The sequence below is a fragment of the Puma concolor genome, chromosome E4, assembly GCF_028749965.1.
Source record: "Puma concolor isolate L17-30 chromosome E4, mPumCon1.1.hap2, whole genome shotgun sequence".
NCBI classification, from domain to species: Eukaryota; Metazoa; Chordata; class Mammalia; order Carnivora; family Felidae; genus Puma; species Puma concolor.
In genome coordinates this window covers 57,893,404-57,921,259 of record NC_141683.1, presented here as the reverse complement: position 1 = coordinate 57,921,259, position 27,856 = coordinate 57,893,404, and the positions used below count along the sequence as shown (strand labels likewise).

General features: G+C 35.5%; 1 protein-coding gene across 2 annotated transcripts in view; it reads right to left on the bottom strand.

Annotated features, from left to right (window-relative positions):
- KIFAP3 (kinesin associated protein 3) overlaps window positions 1–27,856 on the bottom strand; it is a 177,274-nt gene that overhangs the window by 54,013 nt on the left and 95,405 nt on the right. For both annotated transcript variants that reach the window (XM_086693965.1, XM_025926270.2), the window contains 6 exons: window positions 17,867–17,967; window positions 9,911–10,019; window positions 8,327–8,439; window positions 7,636–7,801; window positions 6,870–6,995; window positions 2,724–2,822 (listed from right to left, as the gene is read on the bottom strand). In XM_086693965.1, the coding sequence (XP_086550091.1) occupies window positions 2,724–2,822; window positions 6,870–6,995; window positions 7,636–7,801; window positions 8,327–8,439; window positions 9,911–10,019; window positions 17,867–17,967 (714 nt within the window). The remainder of the gene's footprint in view (window positions 1–2,723; window positions 2,823–6,869; window positions 6,996–7,635; window positions 7,802–8,326; window positions 8,440–9,910; window positions 10,020–17,866; window positions 17,968–27,856) is intronic.

The window sequence follows — 27,856 nt, the reverse complement described above, 5'->3', positions numbered from 1 at the left end:
CCTTCCATTTTCAACATGTTATATTCGTCAGAATAACTATTTAAAAAGTACTCACTTCAGATTCAATGGCTTCACAGAAATTGAACTTGGGAGAAAATAAAGTTACACTGACAAGAAAAATCAAATGGAAGTGGTCTTAATACTGTGAACTTTGACAATAAGGTACTGAGAGTACATTTTAAATAGATACACTAGGGTAGAGACACTTACTCACTCTGCACTAGCACCTGGTAGGTACCATAAATACTTAATTCCTTAGTCTTCAAAAAAACCCTATGGTGTGACATGTAAACAAAGGTCTCCTTCAAAGAAGTTACCTTAGGAAAGCTATGCTTTCACTTTCATATTTTCTAACATGTGTTTCTTATAGTGTCTTCTGTAGTTATAGAAATATTCTATTATAAAATATCATTTCAGATTTGCTCAACCCAGAAAAGCATATTAAGTTTTCCAAGAAGACCCTGTAGCAAGAAAACCTGTTTAATTCAGTGTTTCCCAAATTCATTTATCACAGAACCTTTTTTCATGAAGCAACTATTAATACAAAAAAAAAAAAAAAATCCCTGGAACACCACTGGGGAGAAGGAATTTATTCTAATGTTAATACTGCTCAAAAGAGTGTATCTAGAATTTATTTTCCTGAGTAAGTTTATAAGCCACATTTAAAAAATATTACTTATGATAAAGGAAGCTCTCTCTAGTTAAGGCAAAACAGTGTTTGCATTATTGATAGCCCATATTGAAATCAACATTTCTGAGTTTAGACTTGTTACTAAGACTTGACTCTCAGAGACTCCAGTAATTAATCTCAAAAACAAGGCAATTTTCTCCAAAGATGATACTTAAAGCATGTGTCATTGACTTTGAATGTAAGATCAGAGGACTTTAAAATAATGTTTTGAGCGATGGCCCATCATCATGCAAAAGAAAAAAAAAAAGTCTTCCAATGTATTAATTTTAAAATTAATTAATTTTAGACACATGGGTTCACTGACCTAAGTACTACCCACATGCTAGGTGCTATGTTAAATTTTGAGTATAGATAAAGATGAGGAAAACAAAAGCCTGTCCTCGAGCTTGAAGAGCTCAAAACCTCTGGTAAAGACAGGCATATAAATATACAATTTAAAGTTCTTTACTGGAGGTGAAAATAAATTACTCCTACTGGGAAGGAGGGAGGCTTAACTGGATTAGAAAGGCTTAACTTTAAAGATGGCTTATAAATCTACCTTTAATGAGCTGGAGATTATTAGGTAAAGAAAGAGAGAAATGCATTTGAGGTTGATAAGGCACACGAAGAGGCAAGAAGATGGGTCCTATCTGATAAATGATGAAAAATTTGGGTGTGCTAAGAGAAAATTGTGCACTGTAGAGTTAAAGGGGGAACTCTAGAAAAACAGATTAAGGTTATCTTAAGTTTAGATTTTTCACATGGGTAAATAAGTATTTTACTAGAGGAGTTCAAAAGTAGTTTTTTTTTGGGGGGGGGGTACACAAACATGCAGATGACCACAATAACACACACACACACACACACACACACACACACACACACACACACTCACACACATGCACACACACACACACACAGAGATGCAGCTTAGATATCACTTCTGCTGCCAGCATTATATGACATCCCCCGACTCGGTTCTATATATATCCTTGGATATACATATTCTTTCCTGCCCAATGCATATACCTTTATGACATTGCTACACTGGGTTATAATTTAATATTTCTTATTTACTTGTTGTCTCTCCAATTAGACTATAAACTCTTTGAGTACAGGGACTGACTTTTTTATAAATCTAGCACTTAAAACACTATCTGTTAATGATTAGAACTTGGCAGATGTCTGCATTATGAATGTCCAATTATGTGTCATAAAAGAGGTAAGCAGACACAAAATGCTCAGCTACGAGACTGATGGATGGTACTGTTATTATCCACTGTGAACACAGAAGGAGGATACAGGGGAGGATGTTGGCATTATCAAGTACCCTTTTCAATGCAATAATGATAAACTCTCACTTATTGAGTATCTCTGTGTGTTGGAAAGAATTACAGGCACTTTAAATCCATCAGTACTTATAACAATCGTACGAGGCAGGAGATGTTCCCATCATTTTTATCAGATTATGGTCATTTTATAGATGCAAGATTTTATACTCAAGGGAGGTTAAATAACATATCCAAGGTCCTGCAGCTTGTAAGTGGCAAAGGTAACTTAGAATTCGGGTTCTTTGATTGTAATACATGTAACAGCTCTTTCAACAGGTGGAAGACATCCAGATGGCAGTTAGAAACAAATGCCTGGGATTCAAGAAAGAGAATTTGAAGATACTAAATACTTAACATATAGTTGGTAGCTGAAGCCATGGGAATAGATTTGTAGAGTGAACACGTTAAGATTGAAAGAGTACTAAGAATAGTACCAGGAACATCTGATAGTTAAATTATGTTAACAGAGAAGAAAGTTCTGATATGTTTGTTAACTTCTTAGGAATCACAGCCCAATAAGTTAATAAAATCGCTTGTGCTATTCTACCTGTACGCTGACTTGGGGTCAAGAGCTTCCATGAAAAATAGCTTGCCCTCTGAAATTATTTTGGGGCTTGGTATTTCCCACATCATTTGAACATTTGCTAGGAAAAAATATGTAAAGATGCATCTTTTCTGAATATGTGAAATGTCATTATCTGTCGTAAACATTAAAAGGATACGTGTTTCCTTGATTATGACATCTCTTGTGGCTTGGTGAAAAACCATCTGGTAGAAGACATAAATTATCTGACACACAAATTCATCATCTTCTTGTTGGGCTGAAAGGAAGCAGAAAACGTCAAATAAGAGAATTCTATAGTTCTATACAAAAGTGAAATACATCGATTGGAATAGTGGAGAATGAGAAAAGTAAAAGGGACAGGAGACAAGTAAAGGGTAATCAATTTAAGTTATTTATAATATATGGGTGGCTTATATCATTTATATCTTTATTTAGATATTTTTCTACATTCCATGATGATGATCAGGAAATTTTATAACACATTTTCAGAAGTTTTAGTGAATTTGGTTATAGTTAAACTACATAGGTAAAATTACTTTGAAATACAAAGATAAAACTAAGATTTTGTAAAAAAAAGAAATTATATCTGCTCTGAGTTTACATCAGACTACTACTTGAGATGGTCTCAAAAGATCAGGCTGGACTTCGGAAGCACTGAAGGACAAGACTGGTGTAAGAACACACACAGTACCAGTGTTTCTCTGTAATTAATTCTCACCAGATTTTGCCTCCAGGTATAAATACCTTGATTAAATTAACTTCTATGGCCCTAACGTGAAATGGCGACACTTACCAACACTTGTTTTTTGTCCGTCGTAAGAATTTTTTAAATAATTCTAATTTATGAAATAAATCTGTTCTATATTTTGTCTGTATAATGTTGACTCCTCATGAGAAAAACAGTTCTTAAAAAAAAAAAATCACACCTTCTAAATTCTAAGGTTTTGGTAGAAAAACTTATAAAAATTTTTTCTAATGTTTATTTATTTTTGAGGGAGAAAGAGAGACAAGAATGTGAGCGGGGAAGGGGCAGAGAGAGAGGGAGACACAGAACTTGAAGCAGGCTCTGGGCTCCGAGCTGTCAGCACAGAGCCCGACGCAGGGCTCGAACTCACAAACTGTGAGATCATGACCTGAGGCTAAGTCGGATGCTTAACCGACTGAGCCACCCAGGCACCCCAAGAGGTAATATTCTTGAATAATGTTAACAACATTAAATTTTACTTATTGTCATGAAATAAGTTATTTTAGTTTTAATGTAACTGATTATATAAATAGTAAAAGGAATGTTGCATATCATAAGCTAATTAATGTTTAATATTATATAAAGAATAGTTTAATAGGTTAGCTGATATCCACTGATTAATATATAATGGCAAAAGCAAATACTTATAGAAATCTAATTTTTAGGTACTGGTTATGAAATTTCATTTATTAATAGTTTTGTATCAACTCCTGGCATTTGTTCAATGATACCTGTTAGACACAGATTTACAGGTCAACAGAGCATTAGCTATTTGTGTAGAATAAAGTGCGGGACTCTTAAAGTCCAATCTGTTCCAAAGGATTTCCCTCACTAACTTGCCAATGTGCCACTCTCCCAGACTACTTGGGCTAAAATTCTACTAATTACTCTCTCGGTATACAGTATCCCCTTACTTGACCACAAGGGTTTTAATTGAATTATGTCAGGTGTACAACAGTGATTCAACAATTCTATGTATCACTCAATACTCACCATGGTAAGTGTAGTCACCACCTGACATCATAAATTATTATAGTATTATTGACTATATTCCCAGAAATCCATGTATTTCTTAAAAAGAGAAGCATATAGCCTCTGTTCATGATAACCTCATGGCAGAGAACATTAAGACACAGTAAGACACTGTGAGCTGGCTCTGTCAGCTTGCCTTGTACATGTCTCAGCTCCCTCAATCATAATCAAGGGGGAACAGCAATTCAAGAAAACCAGTCATTCTGTTTCAGATTTCTCCAGCTCATCACAAAATCTTCATTCTCACTCTGCCAACTACATTGTCTTCATTTATACCTCCCAACCACCTAGTCTCTCTTTTAATTGTTTCTCATTTGGAAAACTCCTGGCTGGGCGAAGGGTGGACCAAAGTAAATATATATATACACACATATACATATATGTGTATATATACATATATGTATATGTATATATATATGTATATGTATATATGTGTGTATATATGTATATGTGTGTATATATACATATATGTATATATATGTGTGTGTATATATGTATATGTGTATATATGTATATACATATATGTATATATGTGTATATGTACATATATGTATATACACATATGTATATATGTGTATGTATATACATATATGTATATGCATATATATACATATATGTACATATATACACATATACACATATACATATATATATATACACACACACACACACACAACATGTAGGAACACTTCAAAATATGGAGGTATTATCTCTAGATGACCTATTAAATGCATTATGTTAAAGAATTTATAAATCAAACTTAAAAATTCAAAAGAGAGAAATGGGCAAAAGACTTAAATAGGTATTTAACTTTATTAGCCATAACTAACTGGCCAATAAACACAAACAGGTACTCAATTATTAGTCATTAGGGAAATGCAAATTAAAACCACCACTCTGAAGGCTACAATTAAACAGACTGATATTGCCCAGACATGGAGGCGATGCAGAACAACTGGAACTTTTGCACACTGCTGGTGGGACTGAAAACTGACTCAACTACTTTGAAAAACAGATTGGCATTATTTACTCAAGCTAAACTTATGTAGACTCTATGACCTAACAATTCTACTCCTAGTCATATGTCCAAAAGGAATGAATACATATATTCATCAAATGAAAAGTTTAAGAATGTTCATAGAAGCAATATTTATAAGAGCCCTTCTCCTATCAAAAAAAAACCCCCAAAAAGCCACCCTATCGTTTGCCAATAGTAGAAAGGATAAACAGTCGTATATTTGCAGAGCAATGAGAAGAAACACACTTCTTAACACAACATAGATGAATCTCACTTTATAACGTATGACCAAAAAACCCTGGATTCTACTTATACAAAGCTCAGCACCAGGCAAAAGTAATCTACAAGTGACAAAAGAAAGGATAGACACCAGTTTGGAGAGGGTGATAATGACTGGGAAATGGCAGAAGAGGGACTTCTAGGGTGATGGTGATATTTTATTTCCTCATGTGAGTGGAAGTAACATGGGTGTGCTCATTTTGAAAATTCATTGAGCTCTATTTTTGTATTTTTCTTGTTATACTTCAAAAAAATCTATGAAAAATAATACAAAATGCAGATTTATTATACCTGGCAGGAAAGCCTGAGATTAGAATGTTATTTTAGGCTTCCCATACCTTCCAAAATCCCTACCTTAAAGCCCTAACCTAAATGTGACTCTAATTTGGAGACAGGTCTATAAGGAAGTAATTAAGGTTAAATGAGGTCATAAGGGTGGAGTCCTGATCCCACAGGATTAGTATCCCTTAAGAAGAGATACCAGAGCACTGTGTGTGTGCTCACTCTTGCTAGCTCACACTCTGCCCTGTGAGGATGTGACGACACACCAAGAAGGCGGCCTTCTGGAAGTCAGGAAGAAAGGCCTCACCAGGAACCAAATTGGCTGATACTTGGATCCTGGACTTCCCAGCCTCCAGAACTAGGAGAAAATAAATTTATTTGTTTAGGCAATCCAGTCTATGGTATTTTGTTATGGAAGCCTGAGTAGACTAACACAGAGTCCTAGAGAACATGACGCTAATAGAATAATATTAGATTCAGTAAGATTTTGTATACAGTGTGGAAAACAATGAACCCTGGCCCCTTAAAAGCAGTATGAAGTTAAGGGAAAAATTCCATCTAGGCCTCATTGCCCAATTCTGTAACCATAGCCACTGTGGCTAATTGAATTAAAATTAAATACAAAATTCAAGTTCTCAGTCCCAATAGCCACATCTCAAGTACTCAACAGCCACATGTGTTGGACAGTGCAAATGAGAACATTTTCTTCACCACGGAACGTTTAGAGGACAACATTGGACCTAGAAGGGAATAGGATGCTTCCAAATGAACCTTCCTGATTAGAAATCAAGACATTAAAAAGAGATAGGAGATCCAATTCAATCAACACAAAGCTCAACAGAAGGACAGAATATTAGTATTTCATGACTGCAGATCTTTTATATTTAAAAATGTAAATAGCCTGTTCATATATTAACAAAAGTAAATTGAAACAAATTATAATTTACCATTTAGCAATTCAATGAGTGCAGGGATTATCCCAGATTTGGCTAGCAATGCAGCACAAGAGTCATCCATAGATACAGTTCCAATCATTATAACCACTTCTAAAACAAGGTCATCTTCTGCAGCACCTAATAAAGTCAAACCACAGAAAGTTTTCATTGAAATGTCTTGATCCAAATCCATTTATACTGCCAAAACTTCAACTCAACGCACAGAGAATATACTGTAAGCTATTAAATCAGTTCTTATGAATCCTTAACATGCTTATAACTTTGTCCTTTCTTCCCATTTCTATGCTCAATGAAGAAGATAGTTCATAATAGTAAGGGAGGGCAGCACTGAAGTGATTGATAACACCTCTCTGAAAATGTAAATGAATGACAATGTAAATACAGAAAACCGAAGAGTCACTTGAATGGCTCAAACAACTTTGTGTGTTCACAGGTATGCATGCATGCAAAGAGGATATGGTATTTGGTAATTTTTAAAAGGCAGGATAAAAAAATAAGCAGGGAAGGGAAAGGAAACCAGTATTAAGATAACACGTTTTTAGGAAAAAGAGTACATACATCTAACAGGAGACCTAGTGATCACCTTTCTGGGAGGAAGAAACTAGAACTAGAGCTGAAAGTTGAGGTGTGGGAAGAAAACACATTACCTAGTATAATAATGGTCACAAAATACTGCTCTGGCAGTTGCTCTCAGCCGCAACAGAAAGAAATAGAAATAACTTAATGATTACGCAAAATGGAAATACTTAGCACGGACCTGGTTTTAGTTTATCCTTGAGGTATGGGACCAACTTGTACTCCCTAAGAACCAATTCCCAGTCTAAGTCTGGAATGGTCATATTTGCAAGAGTTCCCAGACATTCAATCACAAACTCCTCTTCCTCATCATTAGAGATCTGGGCTGCAAGGTCCCCAACATAATCCTAAATAAAACAGAATTTTAGTACAAATTTAAAATATGATTTCTGCAGAAGAACCAATCTAATAATGTAATCCACAGGAAGAAAAAGTAAGTATCAAATGTGATTCTCTTGTTTTAATAATCTTGAGCCAAATTGCTATAGGAATCATTGGTTTAAAGTTTATTATATATTTTTTTAGTTACCTCTATACCCAAAGTGGGGCTCAAACTCACAACCCTGAGATCAAGAGTTGCATACTCTTCCAACTGGGCCAGCCAGGTGCCTCAGGAGTCACTTGTTTAAAAGGCAAGACAAGTAGAGTGAGGACAGAAGTGTTAGGGGTTGGGATCATAAAGTGAAAACAACTCTAAAATTGAGCATGGGATTTCTGGAAGCTAAACTTACAAGAAAGTTTATAACAAAAGAAACAACTTGGGTCATGAGTTAATATTGATAAGAGCTCAGTAAGAGTTTTATTTCCAAATGTAGGACTTTAAAGCTTCAATTCTCAGGCTGTTTTAATAGAAAGAAAGAAACTATACTCACAATAAATAAATTTTTAGTTGGTCCATCATGCTGGGAAATGTTCCTAATCATTTTCATCAGCAATGGATCCTTAAACTTCAGAGCCCTCTTCATGAGCATCTTTAGCCCATTTCCTGCAAAAAACCAGAAAACTCCTCCAATAGAATTAAGGTTCATTTAAGTTTAATAAAATCTGTTTAGTTTACAGTTCTCAAAAAAACCCCAATTTACATACAGTAAAATGCCTGAATCTTAAGTGTACAACAGATTAATTTTGATTAAATGTGTGCCCCTGGGTAATTCATACCCATATCAAGATACAGACATTTCCATTCATTCCAGAAAGTGTCCCTTCTCAATTTTCGTCCCCAAATGTAATCACTTTACTTCTCCTTTTCCTCTTCCTCCTATTTTCCTTCTCTTTCTTCTTTTAAAAAAAATTTTTTTTTAATGTTTTTATTTATTTTTGAGACAGAGAGAGACAGAGTATGAGCAGGGGTGGGGCAGAGAGACGGAGACATAGAATCTGAAGCAGGCTCCAGGCTCTGAGCTGTCAGCACAGAGCTTGATGCGGGGCTCAAACTCACGGACCGTGAGATCATGACCTGAGCCAAGTCGGACACTTAACCGACTGAGCCACCCAGGCGCCCCTTCTCTTTCTTCTTTTTAAACATAGATTAATTTTACCTGCTGTAGAATTTCATATACATGGTATCACACAGTATGTGCTCTTCTGTGTATGGAATATGCACCACAAATTTTAAAAATGTAAATGCTTTTTGAAATGTATCCTAAGAATGTAAAAATTGAAATATGAAGTTTCAGAGAAAGGAAAACTACTGCAACATGGTTTGTTTCAGAAAAGAAGTGGCAACAAACTAAATATCCAAAATAGCTGATTAAATTATAGAAAATCCTTTAAAGGATTATTTTGCCACTATTGGCAATTATTTTATATAAAATATCTAATCACATGGAATGAGATTCAAGATATAACTTAAAAAAATGTCACCATATATAGATACAAAAACCAAATTTTATCTTAAAAATCTGCAGAAGCATTGTACCAAAATTTTACCTATGATTATCTGTGGATAGTGGAAGGAAAGATTTTAATTTTTTCCTATTTGCTCATTTGTCCCTTAAAAAAACAAAAAACAGAAAACAAATATGTATACTTTCCAAATAAGAAAAAAAACTATTGAGCAGATTCTGAAATATCATAATGCACGACAACCTATTTTACAAAGGTATTATAGAAACAAATATCTGATACATTTTTATTGTTATTATCTTACACTGTAACAGATTGTTTGGCAAATAAAAAGTTTTGTTTCATCTAGAAATGTTTTTAAAAATGAAATTTAATTAAGGGTAACTAAACCCTGGTTTATAAAATATTACTAAAGGTAAGTATTTCTACTCATGATATAAGAGTATTTGTTCTGAATCTATCTGACCTTTAAAGATTAAAGCTATAATTTTTAATACTACTTAAAAATAGGATTTACACAGCTACTGTAATTCTTAATTCCTTGTTTCTTTTCCAGAATTTGCCAGTTGCCATATGATTAAAGGTTATCTATGAAGCTCAAAGGCACTAACCTTCACAGATAAGCTGTACATTCCTTTTGTTAGCAGCAAGATTAATGCAGAAAGAAATGAGTTCCAAGTCAATTCGTTCATCTGAACATTCAAACAGCATCTTCATTAACTAGCAAAAAGCACATGGAATATTTTATTCAAAAAACCACACAAAAAAGCATCAAAAACACCAGATGTATTTTATTACGATGTATTATCTTAGATTCTGTGATGGGAATAATATAATACATTTCAACATATAAGTGGTAAGCTCTCACTATGGACTACTGAATGAATAAATGGTTGATGAACTACTAGATGTTCACTATTAGATGTAAACTACTGAGTACAATGGAAAATACAGGAGGAATATTAGATACAGCCTTTGCATTTAAGGAATTTAAAATATTATGTAGAAGTAGAGCATTCTGAGCAAAAAAAAAAAAAAAAATAGCTTGTGCAAAGGATACAAGGTAAGAAAGAAGAAAAGAAGGCAAGCATGGTTGGGAGTGAGTGAAATAGTGTTCAGATATAAGAAGGTAAAAGCCAAATCATGCAGGGTCTTGAAGTACATGTTAAAGATTTGGGGCTTCATCGTAAAGATAATAGGAAGCCATTAAAGGCTTCTAGGTAAGTAAAATGGCAGGATAAGTTCTGTGTTTCAAAAAGATCTGGCCAGTGTGGAAAACAGACTGAAACAGAGTGAGAAAATGTAGGAAAACCATCTAGGAGCCTAGAGGAAAAGTCCAGGTAAGATGATGACTCTTGGACTACATGGGGCCACGGGGATGGAGATAAAAGGACGGATTAAAGCTGTATTTAGGAACGAGAATCAACATGGGATTTAATAACTGACCAGATGTTGGGGTTAAGGGAGAGGAAGGGTCAAAGATGACTCCCAGGTTTCTGCACTGAGCACCAACATGGACAGTGGTGTCCACATTTACCAAACAGGAGAAACTAGAGGAGGAAGACTTTATTATTTTTTTTTTCAACGTTTATTTATTTTTGGGACAGAGAGAGACAGAGCATGAACGGGGGAGGGGCAGAGAGAGGGAGACACAGAATCGGAAACAGGCTCCAGGCTCTGAGCCATCAGCCCAGAGCCTGACGCGGGGCTCGAACTCACGGACCGCGAGATCGTGACCTGGCTGAAGTCGGACGCTTAACCGACTGCGCCACCCAGGCGCCCCGAGGAGGAAGACTTTAAAGGGAAGACAGTCATTTTGGTTTTACATGTGTTGAGTTTAATAAGCTGCCTATGTGATAGTGTGGTACAGATATTCAGTAGAAGTTATAAATGCAACCCTGAGTTTATAAGAAATGTTTGCACCGGAGATTTAGGAATTGTTACATATGGTTGATTACTGAAGCTCCAGGCTGGATCCAATCATATGGGCATGGGTATAAAATGAGAAAAGAACTCTACTTAATGATAAAAGAAAGAGAAGGTGGGTCTGAAAGGCAACAGACAGAAAAGCAGAAATCTAGGAAAAGGTAGGCTACCTATGCCATCTATCTGTAATCCAGATTTGTCATGATGAAAGATGGTTGCTATAATAAAGGAGAAATGAACTTTATGCTATAGTTTTTAGAGGCTAGTCTTCTATGACTGGTAAATCAGCAGATTAACTGAGTGTATACTATGTAAAGACATTTTTCTCTAAGTCAAATGGCTAAGACATAGGAAAGTCAGTCCTAAAATTTGTTACCTAACAATTTCTTATGTTTTGCCTCAGGGCACTACAATACACTACCTTTTTAGATCAACATGCCCTTGTGAATCCAACACAGCACTGTATATACAGGAAGTGAATAATAGCTATTTGTTGACTGGTTAGACCCTCTTCTGTTAAATCTTGTTTTAATTATTCTCTTTGTAAATTTCAGATAACTTAAGTTTCAAAAAGGATGTATGGTCAACATACAAAAATCAATTGTATTCCTATGTGCTAGCAGTGAACAACTGGAAACCAAAATTAACACAGACCCACTTACTACTGCTCCAAACAATTATACCTAAGTAAGTACAATTCTAACAAAACTATACTTATCTATATGCTGAAAACTACAAAACACTGTAACAGGTGAGTAGTTAGCAATATATCATGCCTTTTTCCAGAGGGCAGCTCTTTAACCACAAATGTTGCTACTAATGGAATCTTTAGATAAGGAATCATTAACACTTAATAATATTATAGAACCAAAAAATTCTATGGCAAAACTAAAATAATCTTAATCTATTGGATATACATTTAATAGATTTTGCTACCTATCTATATGTTAATTGCCAATTAAAAGTACAAATCAATAAAAATGTATGTGATAATCCTCGAATTAGTATGTTTTTCATACTCTAATTAAAAATTTACTATAGATTTCTTCCAAATTTTTACTGATGTAAGAAACTTCTTTATAATAACAAAAATCTGTTACAAAAGCAAATTATCTGCTGCTATTTACTTGAAATTGACCTTGTAGTATGAAAATTGCCCTTGCAAATGGGGTTAGAGATGATCTATTAGAAGCTGAGGGGTTTTGTTTGCTTTTGGTAATTTCTATGTTAAATCCTGTGGTGAAGTAATCAGGGGCTACATTTTTAAAAAATAATGCACAGTTTGAAATCTTATCCAACTACCCCCCCCAAAATCAAGAGAAATTAGGACTAAATGTGAATGAAATGTATCATGATATAGAATTAGTTTTTCATAATAGGAAAGAGAAACACTTCAATTTTAATTAAAGCATTCACATTTTAAAATAATAGTTTCCTTCAAACTCCATGGGCAACATTATGTCTCTAATTTGATTGCTACCCCTGGCACTTCAAAAGTAAGTGTAATTGCTGACAACTAGGAAATATTAAAACTAGATTTGTTCTGTTTTAACTATGTCCATTGTCATCTTTTACTAATTTAACAGGAAAGCACTAAAAGGGCTTCAGCCTGTGCAATGAAGAGGCAATAGTGCTCAATCAGACAGGTCCCATATTGAGTATCAGATACCAAAGACTCAAGACTGAAATCACTGTGTCTAGACTCTCTGGCACCTGACTTCACTTATTTACCAGTGACCAGAGGCCAACCCCCACAGCTCTCTGAATTCACATACACCTCTACTACCCCCATCCCCCCACCCAAACATCTTTGAATGATTATGGCAGAACTTTGCATGCCTCAGGAATCTCTTCTGACTGGCTACTCCCTAACTGTGCTGTTTGAAGTGATGCTCTGGTTTCTGAACTGCAGCAGATAATGGCAGGCAGGAGCAAAGGGGGCTGTCAGAAAGGACGTTTACCAGCATTCAGCTAAAAAGAAGCATGTAGATCAAAGAGGGGCCAAATAGGACAACTGTGGTAGAAAACATGTGGATCGCTATGAAGATTCTTACACACTGTTCCAGGGTAAAATATTAAATAACGCCATGACATCATTACCTAAACATGCACTTTGATTGGCCATTCTAATACCAATAAATACTTTTATAAGCATCTGGATGGCATTTACACCTATTTAAACAAAACATGCATCTTAGAGGTCTAAATAACAATGAACTGTTAATGTGTACTTTTAACTATTATTAGAATACAACTATTAACTCCTGGTTATCCCCAAGAATGCTTACCTGAAACAATTCACCCACTGAGACCATTAAGATCATCTATAAAGCCAGACTAGCCCTGGACCCCAAATTTTGCAGAATGGTGACATAATAGGGAAAAAAATTACAATATATTGGGTAATTAGAGGCACTAAAGTACAAAAGAAGAAAAGCAATATAATACTGGGAGAGATTATGAGACATATTGAACATATAAGCACCTACTCTGAGTATTAAATAATTTACAAAAAGTCTAATTACAGGTTTATCTTATAAAATGCATATAAGGCAGTATTTAAAATGGACAGTGAATGGATCCAAAATAATGTGAATGATTTGATATTTTACTAAGAGTACCGTATTTTTGTATAGTCTTTTATGGTTTATAAAGCTCCTTTACATAAATATCTAATGTAATTAAAGAACAAGACCATATTCCACCTTTTTTTTTGTCATTAAAATGAACATGGGTGACTAATGAACCACTGCTTTCCTTCTTTCAAAGTTATTTTAGGCTTTTCATTTATAATGCTTGACATTCTTTTTTTTTTTTAAGAGAGAGCAGGGGAGAGGGGCAGAGGGGGAAAGGGAGAAGGAGGGAGGGAGAGAGAGAAAGAATGAGAGAAAGAGAGAGAGAGAGAGAGAGAGAGAGAGAGAGAGAGAGAGAGAGAATGAATCTCAAGCAGGCTCCACGCTCAGCACAGGGCCCGACACAGGGCTCGATCCCATGACCCTGGAATCATAACCTGAGCCAAAATCAAGAGTCAGATGCTCAACTGACTGGGCCACCCAGGTGCTCCTTGACAGTCTTTACTAAATAAATATTAATGTGCATAATTTCAAAGTTAACCAAGTATTACATTAATTCTAAGATCCAAACATTAGATATAGCTTTATTTAATAAGTACAATCAGCTGCTGCCACTAAGTTTTTTTCTTTTGTTTTGTTTTGTTTTGTTTTAAGGATTTTATTTTTAAGTAATCTCCACATCCACCATGGGGCTCAAACTCACAACCCAGAGATCAAGAATCACACACCCTACCCATTGAGCCAGCCAGGCGCCCCAGCCAGTAGTTTAAAGCTTTGCTATATTTAAAAACATTACTCTGAGCAGCCTCTACCTCTGAAAGGAGTATCTTTTTAACTTAGGAAGGAAGCTTGGAAATTGCAATTTAATCCCAGACTTGCTTTCCACAATTCTGTTATTCGATAATGCATGTTGCACTGGGTGGCAATCAAGCCATGTCAACTTTTCAATAACTATTTCAAAATTGAGCCTTATAAGTGTAAGTCATAGGCTGGATAGCATGTTAGGACCAAATATATGTGAGAGTGCCATTTGGTTTCTCAAAATATTGCTTCATACTAAAAAGCTTCAGGATGTTTATGATGTAATTTGGTAACATCACCTCACCATTCCTATAAGGGTTGAATTTTATTAAAAAAATAAAAAATATTGACTACTAAATAGGTTTTGGAAGGTTTTGTTTATGAAATATAGTTCATAAATGTTCTGAAATGTTCTGAAAACCCCACTGCAGAAACGTTTGAGTTAAAAATCATTAGTCAAGAAAACATGCATGAATATTATTCTTGAAAAGGTATGGGAGAATTTTCTACATACAAAGTTTTCAAGTGCAGTGATAATATTTTTCAGAAATGACCTAAACAGGCTCTTACTTCCAATTCTTTATTTAAAATAAAGTTTTATGTCTTATGGTTGAGATTATATATTCTAAAAGAGGGTAACTCCAATTTGAAGACTCACCAAGAGTAAGTTTTCCATCCCTTTTTATTTTACATTTATTTCTTTTTTATTTAATGCTTTTTTCTTTAAGTCTAATCTGGATAAAAACAGTCAATCTAGGCAAGAATACTATTCTTCTTTGGCTGCTTTCCAATTCATATCCTGTAGTCAATGAAGTTCTGACACTGAATGGGATTGGAAAAGGAACACCCTTTGAAACTGCAAAGCAGAAACCCTTGGAACATATGGAGTGAGACTGTAGTAAATCACCTGTAATCTCCCTTTGACATGGCTACTCTTTTATTGAAAACTTGTTTGACAAAGAATTTGATTACACTTTGCACTGGCTACACTTCTGACATATGTTATCTCTATAAGAAGCCTTGCCTTGTTAGATAAGATATGCTCTATATTCTTTGAAGAATGTCTATTTCCTATAAACATAATTAGTTTATCCTCTTGATATAAAAGGCTAAGAAATTACCCTTAAGAGTTTATCAGTTTTTTAATTGCATGTAGATAAAGTGTTAAAATTCTGGAATAGCAAATTCAATTTTAGAACTATCTCACTAATTTGGGATGAATGAAAAGATTGTCAGTAAGAATAAAAAGAGAAATTATGGTTGATTTTTTTACTATACATTAATTAATTCTCAAGTAATATACATTTAATAACTTATATTAGCTTAATGAGGAATTGCCTAGCAGGAGTCTTAAGAGGAAATAGTTTTCTAAGTGTGACTTACTATTCATACTCTTCTGAAGTGTTGGGTTTTTGTTTTTTTGTTTTGTATATAGATTTAATCTTTATTTATTTTTGAGAGAGAGAGCATGAGCAGGGAAGGGGGAGGGAGAGAGAGAGAGAGAGAGAGAGAGAGAGAGAGAGAGAGAGGAAGAGAGGGAGACACAGAATCCGAAGCAGGCTCTGGGGTCTGAGCTGTCAGCACAGAGCCCAATGCAGGGCTCAAACTCACAAACTGTGAGATCATGACCTGAGCCGAAGTCGAATGCTTAACTGACTGAGCCACCCAGGTGCCCCCTAAAGTGTTTTTTAAAGTATTATTTTTATTGTTTGCCATACACCCTGCAAGTTTGCTTTTTCTATTTTAGGAAACCATTTTATAAAAAATAATGTAATATTTGAAACTGGCCCAACCAGTGTTCCAATCATCAGATATTCAAATTAACGGAGCTCAGTTTAATAAAGATTGATGGCAAAATAGTGATTCTGTGAATGTATATTCCCTAAGAGCAAAATATGTATAATATGTATAGAATCTCTATCCTTATAACATAGTCCATGTAAAAAAAAAAAAAAAATCACTGAACTACTTCAAGATAAAAAGGCCTAACATATGAAATATATCAAGCAACTGAGTCATAGCAAAATCTTTCTTAAAGATAAAAGAATTTTGATAAATCATTTAAAATCACTGAACATAAACCAAACGAACAGGCAAAGTTAGGAAATACTCGCAATATGACAAAGAATTAAAATAGTTATTTCATATTTGGATCTCATTTATTAATACTAAAAATATTAACGTGTCATTGGAAAAATTGGCAAAGGACATGAATAATTTGTACATTTTTTCTATACACACACACACACACACACACACACATTACTTAGCCATAAAAAAGAATGAAATCTTGCCATTTGCAACAACATGGATAGAGCCAGAGAGTATAATGCTAAGTAAGAGCAGTCAGAGAAAGACAAATATTATATGATTTCACTCATACGTGAAATTTAAGAAACAAATGTGCAAAGGAAAAACAAAAGAGACAGAGAGACTCTTAATTATAGAGAACTGATGGTTACTAGAGGGAAGGTGGGTGGGTGGATGGGTGAAATAGGTGATAGGGATTAAGGAGTGCACTTGTGATGAGCACTGGGTGTATATGGAAGTACTGAATTACTACTGTATATCTGAAACCAATAAAACATTTTATATTAACTATACTGGAATTAAAATAAAATTTAAAAAAAGGAAAAAAGTGACATGCTAGTTGGAAATACAAACATGCCTTCTTAGAAGAAAATATGTCAAATACATGAGTGTTTGTACCTTTTGACTTAGTAATTCTACTTTTAGGAACTTAAACTAAAGAAAAACACAGGGATGTGGATAAGCATTTATATACCATGATATTTATTCCACCTTATTTCATCTGTTTACCTAAATTTACTTACGTCTGTTTTTATGTGATAAACTGGAAAAAACACACAATTTAACGATAATTAAATAATGATACATTTAAGCAGCAGAATATCATATAACTATGAGAAATAATTTTTGAAGACTTCAATGACATGGGAGAATACATTGTGATCTAGTAAGTAAATAAAGTAATATATAATTACATACTGTATATAATCTCAATATGTTATTTTTTAACTCTGTAGAAGGAAATATACCAAAATGTTAAATGGTTATCTCTGAGTTTGGGATAACGAAGTTATTTACATTTTTGTACTGCTCCCTATTTTCCAGTTTTCTATCACAAACTCATATTATTTTTAAGAGGGAATTTTTTTTAGGGAAAAATGTATCTGGAAAATCAAGAGAAGAAAATGGAAAATACCTATTTTTTTAATGCTTTTAAAAAACACTTGAACCACTTACCTGTGGTATACAGTCAGTGTATGCAAACATTGATTTAAAGCGATCATCCATGCTAATGTGGTAAAGAACACACATTGCTATTTGTTTGTAGTTTTCATTACCTGGGAAAAAGAAATCATGAACATGATTAAATCATGGATATAATTAATTTTTTTTGGTATAACACACTCAAATTAATACATTAAGAGTTTTAACCTCCTGAATCAAATGCTTATACACCTCTAATTTAGAAAATATTTTGACCTCCCTATTTCAGTTTTAAAGTCTAGAATATACTGTCTGTGAAATATCATTCATCTCCAAGAGACAACGTGCATTTTGCAAAAAGAAAATTAACCACAAACCAAAGAATTTATTGTTTTCAGTAGCCTACTGTGAACCAGATTGGATCACTGGCATCCTCACCCTGATGTTCCATGAAAATATGTGATTAACACAGCTCCTAACAGTGATGATATAAGAAAAATAGCGAACAGAAAGTATATTTAATTCTTATGAATCAGAAACTGGAAAAATAATCTAAATGATAAAAGAAGTACAGTAGTATTTGTAACATTAAAAAAATACATGACTATAAAATGCTAAGGCCTACAAACAGACTAAGGACTGCCTCAGTACTGAGGCCTAATACACCTCAAAACTGAGAAAGAGAAACAAATGATATATCATAGATTGAACAATAAAATGGGATTCTATGTATCATGCAGTCCTTCTTGCCTGCAGATAGGTCATATTTTAAGGTCCTATTTATGATCTCTAAGTCAGTGACAGAACTAGAATTAGAAAACTTGTTTAACTAAAAAGTTTTATCAAGAAACAATATCCTTTTTGAAAATTCTAGGCTATGACAAATACTTGAAGACATGTGGAATTTAAAAGAATCAAGTAGGTAAGTGAATTTAATTGATAAATAATATATGAAGATTTTAAAAGTTTAAACATGGAGGATAAACTTAGCACCTTTATCCTTGTGTCTACCATACCACAAAATTACTAAAATATGTAGTGTTTTTTAAAATTCTGTTTTAGATTCTTATTGAATTTTTTGATATATTAGGCATATCTTTCCAGATGGTTAGAAATTCTTAGACCATGTGAACTTTGGTATTCTCACAAGGCTTAGTAGAACACATGGTAGTTTCTTATTAAATATCCACTGACTGATTTTAATATTTAAACAGCATAGTGATTATAGTTAACAATCCTGTATTGTATATATTTGAAAGTTACTGACAGTAAACCTTGAAAGTTCTAACCACACACCCACACCCATCCACACACCCCCCAACACACACACACAGTTAACTGTGTGAGGTGACAGATGTGTTAACTAACCTTACTGTGGTAATTATTTTTCAATATATACATATATCAAATCATTACATCACATACATTAAACTTATATCATGTTATATGTCATTTAGATCTCAATAAAGCTGGAAAACAAGGAGCAGTGTTACATTAAAAAACCAGAGGTTGGGGTGTTAAGGAATCTACTCCTGAAATCATTGTTGCACTATATGCTAACTAATTTGGATGGAAATTAAATGAATGAATGAATGAATGAATAAATAATAATAAATAAATAAATGGACTAGCATGTCCACTGGGTTATTATTTTTTTTAATATTTTAATTTATTTCATTATATCCAAGTTAGTTAGCTTATAGTGCAACAGTGATTTCAGGGGTATGGGTTATTATTTATAACTGAAAATTTGAAAATAATCTAGATAACCAACATTTAGAAAATCATAAAATAAATGGTGATATGCTTAGGTAATATTATCTAAACATTATGCAATTATTATGCTTTGCATGTTATAATTATATAACATTATATAAATATTAAAAATCATTTTTAAGGATGCCTGGCTCGCTCAGTTGGTGTAGCAGGTGATTCTTGATCTTGAACTCCATGGTGGGTGTAGAGATTAGTTAAAAATAAAATATTTAAAAAAATAAAAAATAAATCAGAGGCTAAAACAGAAGAAATAAACACATTTATTCAAAGACAGAAATTACTAACTTCTACAAGAGCTTCAGATTTGAGGCAAATATTTTAAAAGTTATAGGAGATCTTTTACAAGTAAATAAAAAAATATAGTGACTAGCTCTAACTCTTTGTTTTCCTTGAGCTTATATGTTACATAAAAATATATCACGTGGTGGGACACCTGAGTGGCTCAGTCACTTAGGCATCTGACTCCTAACTTCGGCTCAGGTCATGATCCTATGGTTCATGAGTTTGAGCCCTTTGTTGGGTTCTGTGCTGACAACGCAGAGCCTGCTTGGGATTCTCTTTCTCCCTCTCCCTCTGCCCTTCCTCTGCTTATGCTCTCTCTCAAAATAAAATAAATAAACATTAAAATATATATATATATATAGAGAGAGAGAGAGAGAGAACAAAATGAATCTTGAAAACAATAATCTGTCAAGTAAATATTATCCCTATGCTTCAGATGAGGAACTTAATGCTTAGAGAAAAATATATATTTGCTACACGGCCTTGTAAATGAGCAGGGATTTAAACTCTGATCCTAAAATCTTCACCAGGTTATGTTACAGTAACACTCAAATACTTCTGTAATTGATAAGATGAAACGGCTTTCTAATACTGGGTATGAAAGACTGATCTATACTGACTGACAGACATATGACAGAATAAAACACATTTTTGAAACACTTTTTTAAAAGCTGGATTTCTGCATCTTTCAAAATAGTTTGGCTAAAGCCTGTTTCCTTCGGCTTTCAATATCAGTATAAAAATGACTCCCTGGGATAAAACAAACAAACAAAAAAATCCATTCCTTATCTGATGACTACATACTAGTATACATTTTCATTTTAACTAAAAATCTGTGAATTCACTAACTCAACCACTTGGAACACAACACATGCAGAAACTACATTTTATATGTGAAATAACACTTATTTTATCTCATGTTTTATGTCTGTTTCTCTATAGCATTATAGTTTATAGAAAATTTACAGAATAAAGAGTGCAGGAGAAATCATTTTGGGTAAATTTCAGGTCCTTTCTACTATTTGAAAAATGTCACTACACAATCTGTGGAGAAGACAGACGCTGAATTCAAAAGATAAGCTCTAAGGATAATGACCCTAGGCTTAGATGAAAAGGTGAGATATAAGAACAGAGGAGAAAGTACACTTAATCTGAAGATGAAGACTAGTAAATTCAGAAACACAAGTTAGCTGTAGAAAATATATATACTAAGTATTTAGGGGTAAGAATTCTACTTGGAAGATGTGAGGCAAAAATTGTGAAATTACTCCAAAATGAGAAAAGTATAGACAAATTGGGTACACCACCAATTCCAACATTTTGTTCTTGGGATCAAAGCAAATATAGAAATAGAAAATATAGAAATCTATAGAAATATAGAAATCTATAGAAATAGAAAATATAGAAATAGAAAAGATTCATAGATACTACTAAAGCATATTTTCCCACTGTTGAAGGCATGCCTTTACACTTATTCTAGTATAAAACACACCTGTCATAGGCAAACAAATCTTTGTACAAGTTTTCTTTTTTTTTTTTAATGTTTGTTTATTTTGAGAGAGTGTGCACCCACATGCATGACGGTAGGAAAGGGGCAGAGAGAGAGAGAGGGAAAGAGAGAAATCCCAAGCAGGTTCCACATTGTCAGCGTAGAACCTGAGGTGGGGCTCAATCTCACCAATTGTGAGATCATGACCTGAGCCGAAATTGAGTCATATTCTTAAACATCTGAGCCACCCAGGTGTCCCTGTACAGGTTTTCTAATACGTAGGTTAAGAGAGAAGAAATCTGGGGCGCCTGGGCGGCTTAGTTGGTTAAGCGTCTGACTTCTGCTCATGGTTTGTGAGTTTGAACCCCAGCTCAGGGCTTGGAGCCTGCTTTGGATTCTGTGTCTCCCCTTCTCTCTCTCTGCCTGCCTCTCTTTCTTTCTCTCTCCCTCTCTATCTCTCTCTCTCAAAAATAAACATTAAAAAAAATTTTTTTTAAGTGAAAAATTCAGGGGTGCCTGGGTGGCGCAGTCGGTTAAGCGTCCGACTTCAGCCAGGTCACGATCTCGCGGTCCGTGAGTTCGAGCCCCGCGTCAGGCTCTGGGCTGATGGCTCAGAGCCTGGAGCCTGTTTCCGATTCTGTGTCTCCCTCTCTCTCTGCCCCTCCCCCGTTCATGCTCTGTCTCTCTCTGTCCCAAAAATAAAAATAAAAACGTTGAAAAAAAAAAAATTTAAAGTGAAAAATTCCAACTTTATTCTCCAAGGAGGAGGGTATCCTTATGGTTTGGTCAGATAATACTTCACAGTATTTAGCTTTTTTTTCTAGGTATGGAGATATTTTCAAATCTTTTCAAGTAGGGTCCTTCAGCAAACTTTCATATTTTTTTAATTTTAATTTTTTAATGTTTGTTTTTGAGAGAGAGAGACAGAGTGTGAGTGGGCTGGGGCAGAAAGAGAGGGAGACACAGAATCTGAAGCAGGCTCTAGGCTCTGAGCTGTCAGCACAGAGCCTGATGTGCGACTCGAACTCAGGAGCCACAAGATCATGGCCTGAGCCGAAGTCAGACGCTTAACCGACAGAGCCACGCAGGCACCCCAACAAACTTTCATATTCTGAAGGCAAATCTCTTTTTCCCTGCTATTCCAGTTTCTTTCTATATGTTGTTCAGCTGTGGGTATGTTCTAATCCTCCTTAACTTTTACAAAATATTTTTTTAACAAAATATTATTTGAAGATATTTTCTCTATGTAGTGGGTTCACTGAAAAGTAGGATTCCAAAGCACACAACTTGGTAAATGGTAAAAGAAACAAAGAATCAATAACCAATAAAAAGATTCTTCAAGATTAGGGGCGCCTGGGTGGCGCAGTCGGTTAAGCGTCCGACTTCAGCCAGGTCACGATCTCGCGGTCCGTGAGTTCGAGCCCCGCGTCGGGCTCTGGGCTGATGGCTCAGAGCCTGGAGCCTGTTTCCGATTCTGTGTCTCCCTCTCTCTCTGCCCCTCCCCCGTTCATGCTCTGTCTCTCTCTGTCCCAAAAATAAATAAACGTTGAAAAAAAAAAATTTAAAAAAAAAGATTCTTCGGGGCGCCTGGGTGGCGCAGTCGGTTAAGCGTCCGACTTCAGCCAGGTCACGATCTCACGGTCCGGGAGTTCGAGCCCCGCGTCAGGCTCTGGGCTGATGGCTCAGAGCCTGGAGCCTGTTTCCGATTCTGGGTCTCCCTCTCTCTCTTCCCCTCCCCCGTTCATGCTCTGTCTCTCTCTGTCCCAAAAATAAATAAACGTTGAAAAAAAAAAATTAAAAAAAAAAAAAAAAAGATTCTTCAAGATCAAAGTACATCACCAAACAAATTAGAATTCAATGTGGAAACAGGAATAAAATGGTCCATGCTTGAGGAGAGTCTATTGCTGGTGTCAATGAAAAGAATTCTAAGAAATGTTCTAAGGTGGTACATCATTCATATAAGATGAGAGAAAAGATTCACTTTTAAGAGATCTGTACTCGATAAGATAGGTAACAAGGAAGCTCCTTTAGAGCTAATGATAATACACACTGATAATATAATTTATATAATGGTAATATATCCTAAGGATAAATCAAAGATATAGGATACGTGATAGAATAGGAAGCCTGGAGTAGAGTCCTAAAATTAAAATAATTTCTGAAAAGCAGATGAATCACATATGTAAGAAACAGATCTCAGATATGGCAATAACTTATTTTTTTTTCACAACATAACTAAATATCTAGTTTCAAGAAACAGAAAGATTCATTCTTCAGCCAGTCCTGCGTCTGCTCTTGTGTGCTGTCTCTTCTCCTCTCTCCACACTCGTGGCCCAAGGTGAAAACTCCTTGCAGCTCTCTAATGCCTTCCTAATTCTTCTCTATCGTGACCCACTATTAAGAAAAAAACAAAAAAACACCTCTGAACATGTCCCCAGTTCCCATCATCTTCCCCCCCCTCCCCATAATATGTACCTAAAATGCTAATCATGCCCCAATGCATGCTGAAAACTGAAGGCCTGCGGTGGAATCTCCAGGGAAGCAGTGCTGTCCTGAAAGCCTGGCAGACAGCCAATCTTTTTAGAACTGTATTTGTTTGAGAAAAGGGGAAAGAGAAAGGGTTAAGCCAACAGTGATACTGTTCCTACTGTATGTTAGGCATATGTTTTCTCGTTCACCCTGTGAGGAGGTAGATCCTATCTTTGATTTGGAGATGAGGCAATGATATTCATTAAGGTTATGAATCCTTCCAAAGGAGACACCACCATGAATCTGAGACTCAAATCTAGATGGGACTACAAAGCCTGCTTGTGGGATTCCTGTTATTATCATTATCCCTTACTGACATAGTACAGGAAGGAGATGAAATTAGAAGGGACTCTATGAGACCTGGGAGTCTTAGAGAAGACAGTGGGAAGGTGGCCGAAGAGGGGAAGAGAAGATGAAATGCACAACAACAACCAGTTGTTTACTGGAAGACCTGTGCCCAGATACAGTAGGTTCTGAAGGGCCAAAGAAGTTCCTGACAGGGACAAAAGGAATTATCCCCCCCAGCAGTTTCGGGGACTAGATCTTCAGCAGTTCTGAAGCTCACTTTCACTAAACTGGACCAGAGCTACCATCAGGCAGTGTTTGAGTTTATGAAAAAACACAAGGTGCTACAGAAGCTTAAAAGATGAGTGGCCCCGGTAGCATAACACTGTGGTTCAGAGCTCGGGCTCTGACAGGCTGGGTTCAATCTGTGACTCCTGCACCTGAGATAGAGCCTGTGAGTGTTATTTAAACTCTCCGTGCTTCAATTTCTTCATCAGCGGAATCGATATAACAACTGTACCTAACTCAAAGGGTTGTTACGTAAGGATTAGTTAAGAGAATTCTGGTAAAGCAATTAGTAGTACTGAGTCTGACACAGTAATAAACCAATTCAATACATATCATTTCTTACTATAATTATTATGTGAACAAGAATGTTTTTTTCTGTTTTACCAACAGAACAGTACTATCGTGTGCCCCTAACACACACAGTGGGGTTTTCTCTTTTCAAGATCGGATCATAGTCAGAAATAAAGCAGGCTTGAGAAGCAGCGGAGATTTCTCCAAGATGAGCTAGGCAGGGTCCAGAGGTATATTCTGAGCCTGCAGCTAAGCCACTTGTCCTTCTATTCAGTCACTTTCCCGTAAAGCTTTACTATTCCCAAAGTATGGGCTGAAGAGAGTTACCTTACTACAAGACTCCACTAAGTGACCCCTATCTGATAGGAGCCCTTCATCATTCTCTCATTCTTACAGGGTTATAAATTCCTTAATAAGAGTGCAACTTGAGAAAAGAACATAATCAAAATACAGATTCAGTACACATTCGTCCTCCACCACTACCACAAACACACTGTGAATCTCTCACCCCTCTTTCATGCTTCTGCATCTGCAGTAGAACTTAAACTCAGTCTTGGAGTAGGAAACTATACAGGTGATCAGCTATCAAGAAGATGAAAGGACTCAGGCAGAAGTCTAAGAACACTGCAGACAAAGCTCACAATTAGCTACATTACTTATTTACCTGCAAGTGGCATGTCCCATGCTTCCCCCCTTGTTTAGGCCGAGCACAACTGAACAAAAGAAACTGAAATATGACAGGCATTACACCAGAGGTATTCTTTTTCCTTGCGAAAAGTGGGAAAGGAGGTGATGACAGATCTAAGGGACTACAATATTGTACTCACAGGTCAATATAACACAAGTTGCTGATATGTCTTCTGGTTTTGTCTGGGTAAATGTTCCCTGGAACCCAATCACGTGATTTACAAATACCTATAAATTTGATTTTCAGGGCACCTGGGTGGCTCAGCTGGTTAAGTGTCCAACTTTGGTTCAGGTCATGGTCTCACGGTTCATGGGTTCGAGCCCCACATCGGGCTCTGCGCTGTCAGCCGTCAGAGCCCCCTTTGGATTCTCTTCCTCTCTCTCTGCCCCTCCCCCACTCACATGCTCATGGACTCTCTGTCTCAAACATAAACAAACATTAAAAAAATTGATTTTCTGGGGCGCCTGGGTGGCTCAGTCAGTTAAGCATCTGACTTTGACTCAGGTCATGATCTCGGGTCCATGAGTTCTAAGCCCTGCGTTAGGCTCTGGATGCTGACAGCTCAGAGCCTGGAGCCTGCTTTGGATTCTGTGTTTTCCCCTCTCTCTTCCCTTCCCCCACCCATGCTTGTTCGCTCTCTCTCTCTCAAAAACAAATAAACATCAAAAACTTTTTTAAAAATTGATTTTCTTCTTTTTTGTATTTTTTTAGGGAATTTAAAAATACAGAAACTGACATTTGCCCTTTAACTCAGAAAAAAGATGTAAATATCCTATACATGATCTTCTAACCCATGTTACCTTGATGATTCTAATTCACATCTTATTGCTGCAAATCACATATTTCCTTTCTCTACTAAAGAACTGCAATATATGAATGAAGATTGCAATATATTACAGTATATAACTGTAATTATTCACTGAAGCATTAATTATTACATAAATGATTAGTTGCTTGATGAAAATACAGCCTATAACTTCATGGCATCTAGCAGATATTCTGACAGCTGTAAAAAAAGGACAAAATATTTTAGGACAAAAGTGCATACCCGGAGTGGGAAGATGTCTGGAAATAACCTAAATTCATCTCCTCAAACACAGCTGCACACAAAAAGTAATGGCTTTCTGGCAGTCAACATTTATTATTACTTAAAGGCTAATTTGCAGATCACATAGCAATAAACAGTCATTAAGAGAGATTAAATGGTCCAAGTAAAATTAAGAGCTTATCCTTCATTATAAGCTAATCATCTTCTTTGATTGGAAGAAAGGATATCTGAGTTTTTAAAAAATAAACCTCAAAAAAAATCTTGTATATCCTAAATGAATTTGGGGCTTGGGGGTATGATTTTCCCATAAGAATTCATGACTAAGAACCATAAACTGCAGCTAACCAGCTATGATTCCTCTACATCCTACAAATGGCAGGCATTTCAAAAGGGCTCCTTTAAGACTTACAGACATCAATTATTCCCAAGTAAAAACAGGCTGCCAATAGTCCGTATGCTGGCATAGCACCAAAGGCCCTGTGAATTTTGAGCAGAGCAGTGAAAAGACTGAATATTTTTGAGAACTAGGTCCTTAATGACTAGAGGTGGATTAGTCAAATCTGTTCAAGTAATAAGGCCAGGGTGGAAAAAAAATGGCCTAGTCATTATGATTCCTTTGGTATTTACGGTAATAAACATGAATCATGATGAACTCACTGGCTATTAAACGCAGAGGTCATAAGTACTTCGATAGGATTTCCACAGGAATTCACCGTTAATTAGCTGGATCATTATTTGAAAGTGTTAGTGAATTATCTTAGCAGTTGTGCAGCCATTCCCCCCAAATTGGTCATTCCCAGCTGAGGGCAGTTAATGCCTTAACAAACTGGTCATTAACTCCAGTAACTGATTTGTGGGAATTACTGCACTTATAAAGTACATTCAAGACTTTTTTTTCCTTTTTAAAAAAATCTGCAGCTGTAGTTCAGCTGGAGCAGCTGAAGGAGGAAAAAAAAACGTTCTCTGGACTGCTCTCATGATCGATTTTCTGCCAATTAAAGGGCAAACGCATGCTGATGGGTTTTGAATTTTAAAATGTCTTCAGTTTTTCATCTCCGAAGTGATTAGTAAAAACACCAGTTAGTCACTAATTTTGTAAGACACTTGGGATTTTCCATTCACAGTTCAGTCAAGCAGAAATATGAGTTTGAACACCAGAACTCAAAGCCAAATTTCCGCTTCTGCAGTAGACCCAGCCCAACACTTTGTAAAAACAGAGTGAGAACACAAGTTATGGGCCACGTTATTAGCCAGATTCCCATTCTCTTTTGCACTCCATGTCTTCATTCAAAGTAGAAAACTCCCTTTGAAGTCACAAAGGCCCCAGGAGAAGATAAGATATATATG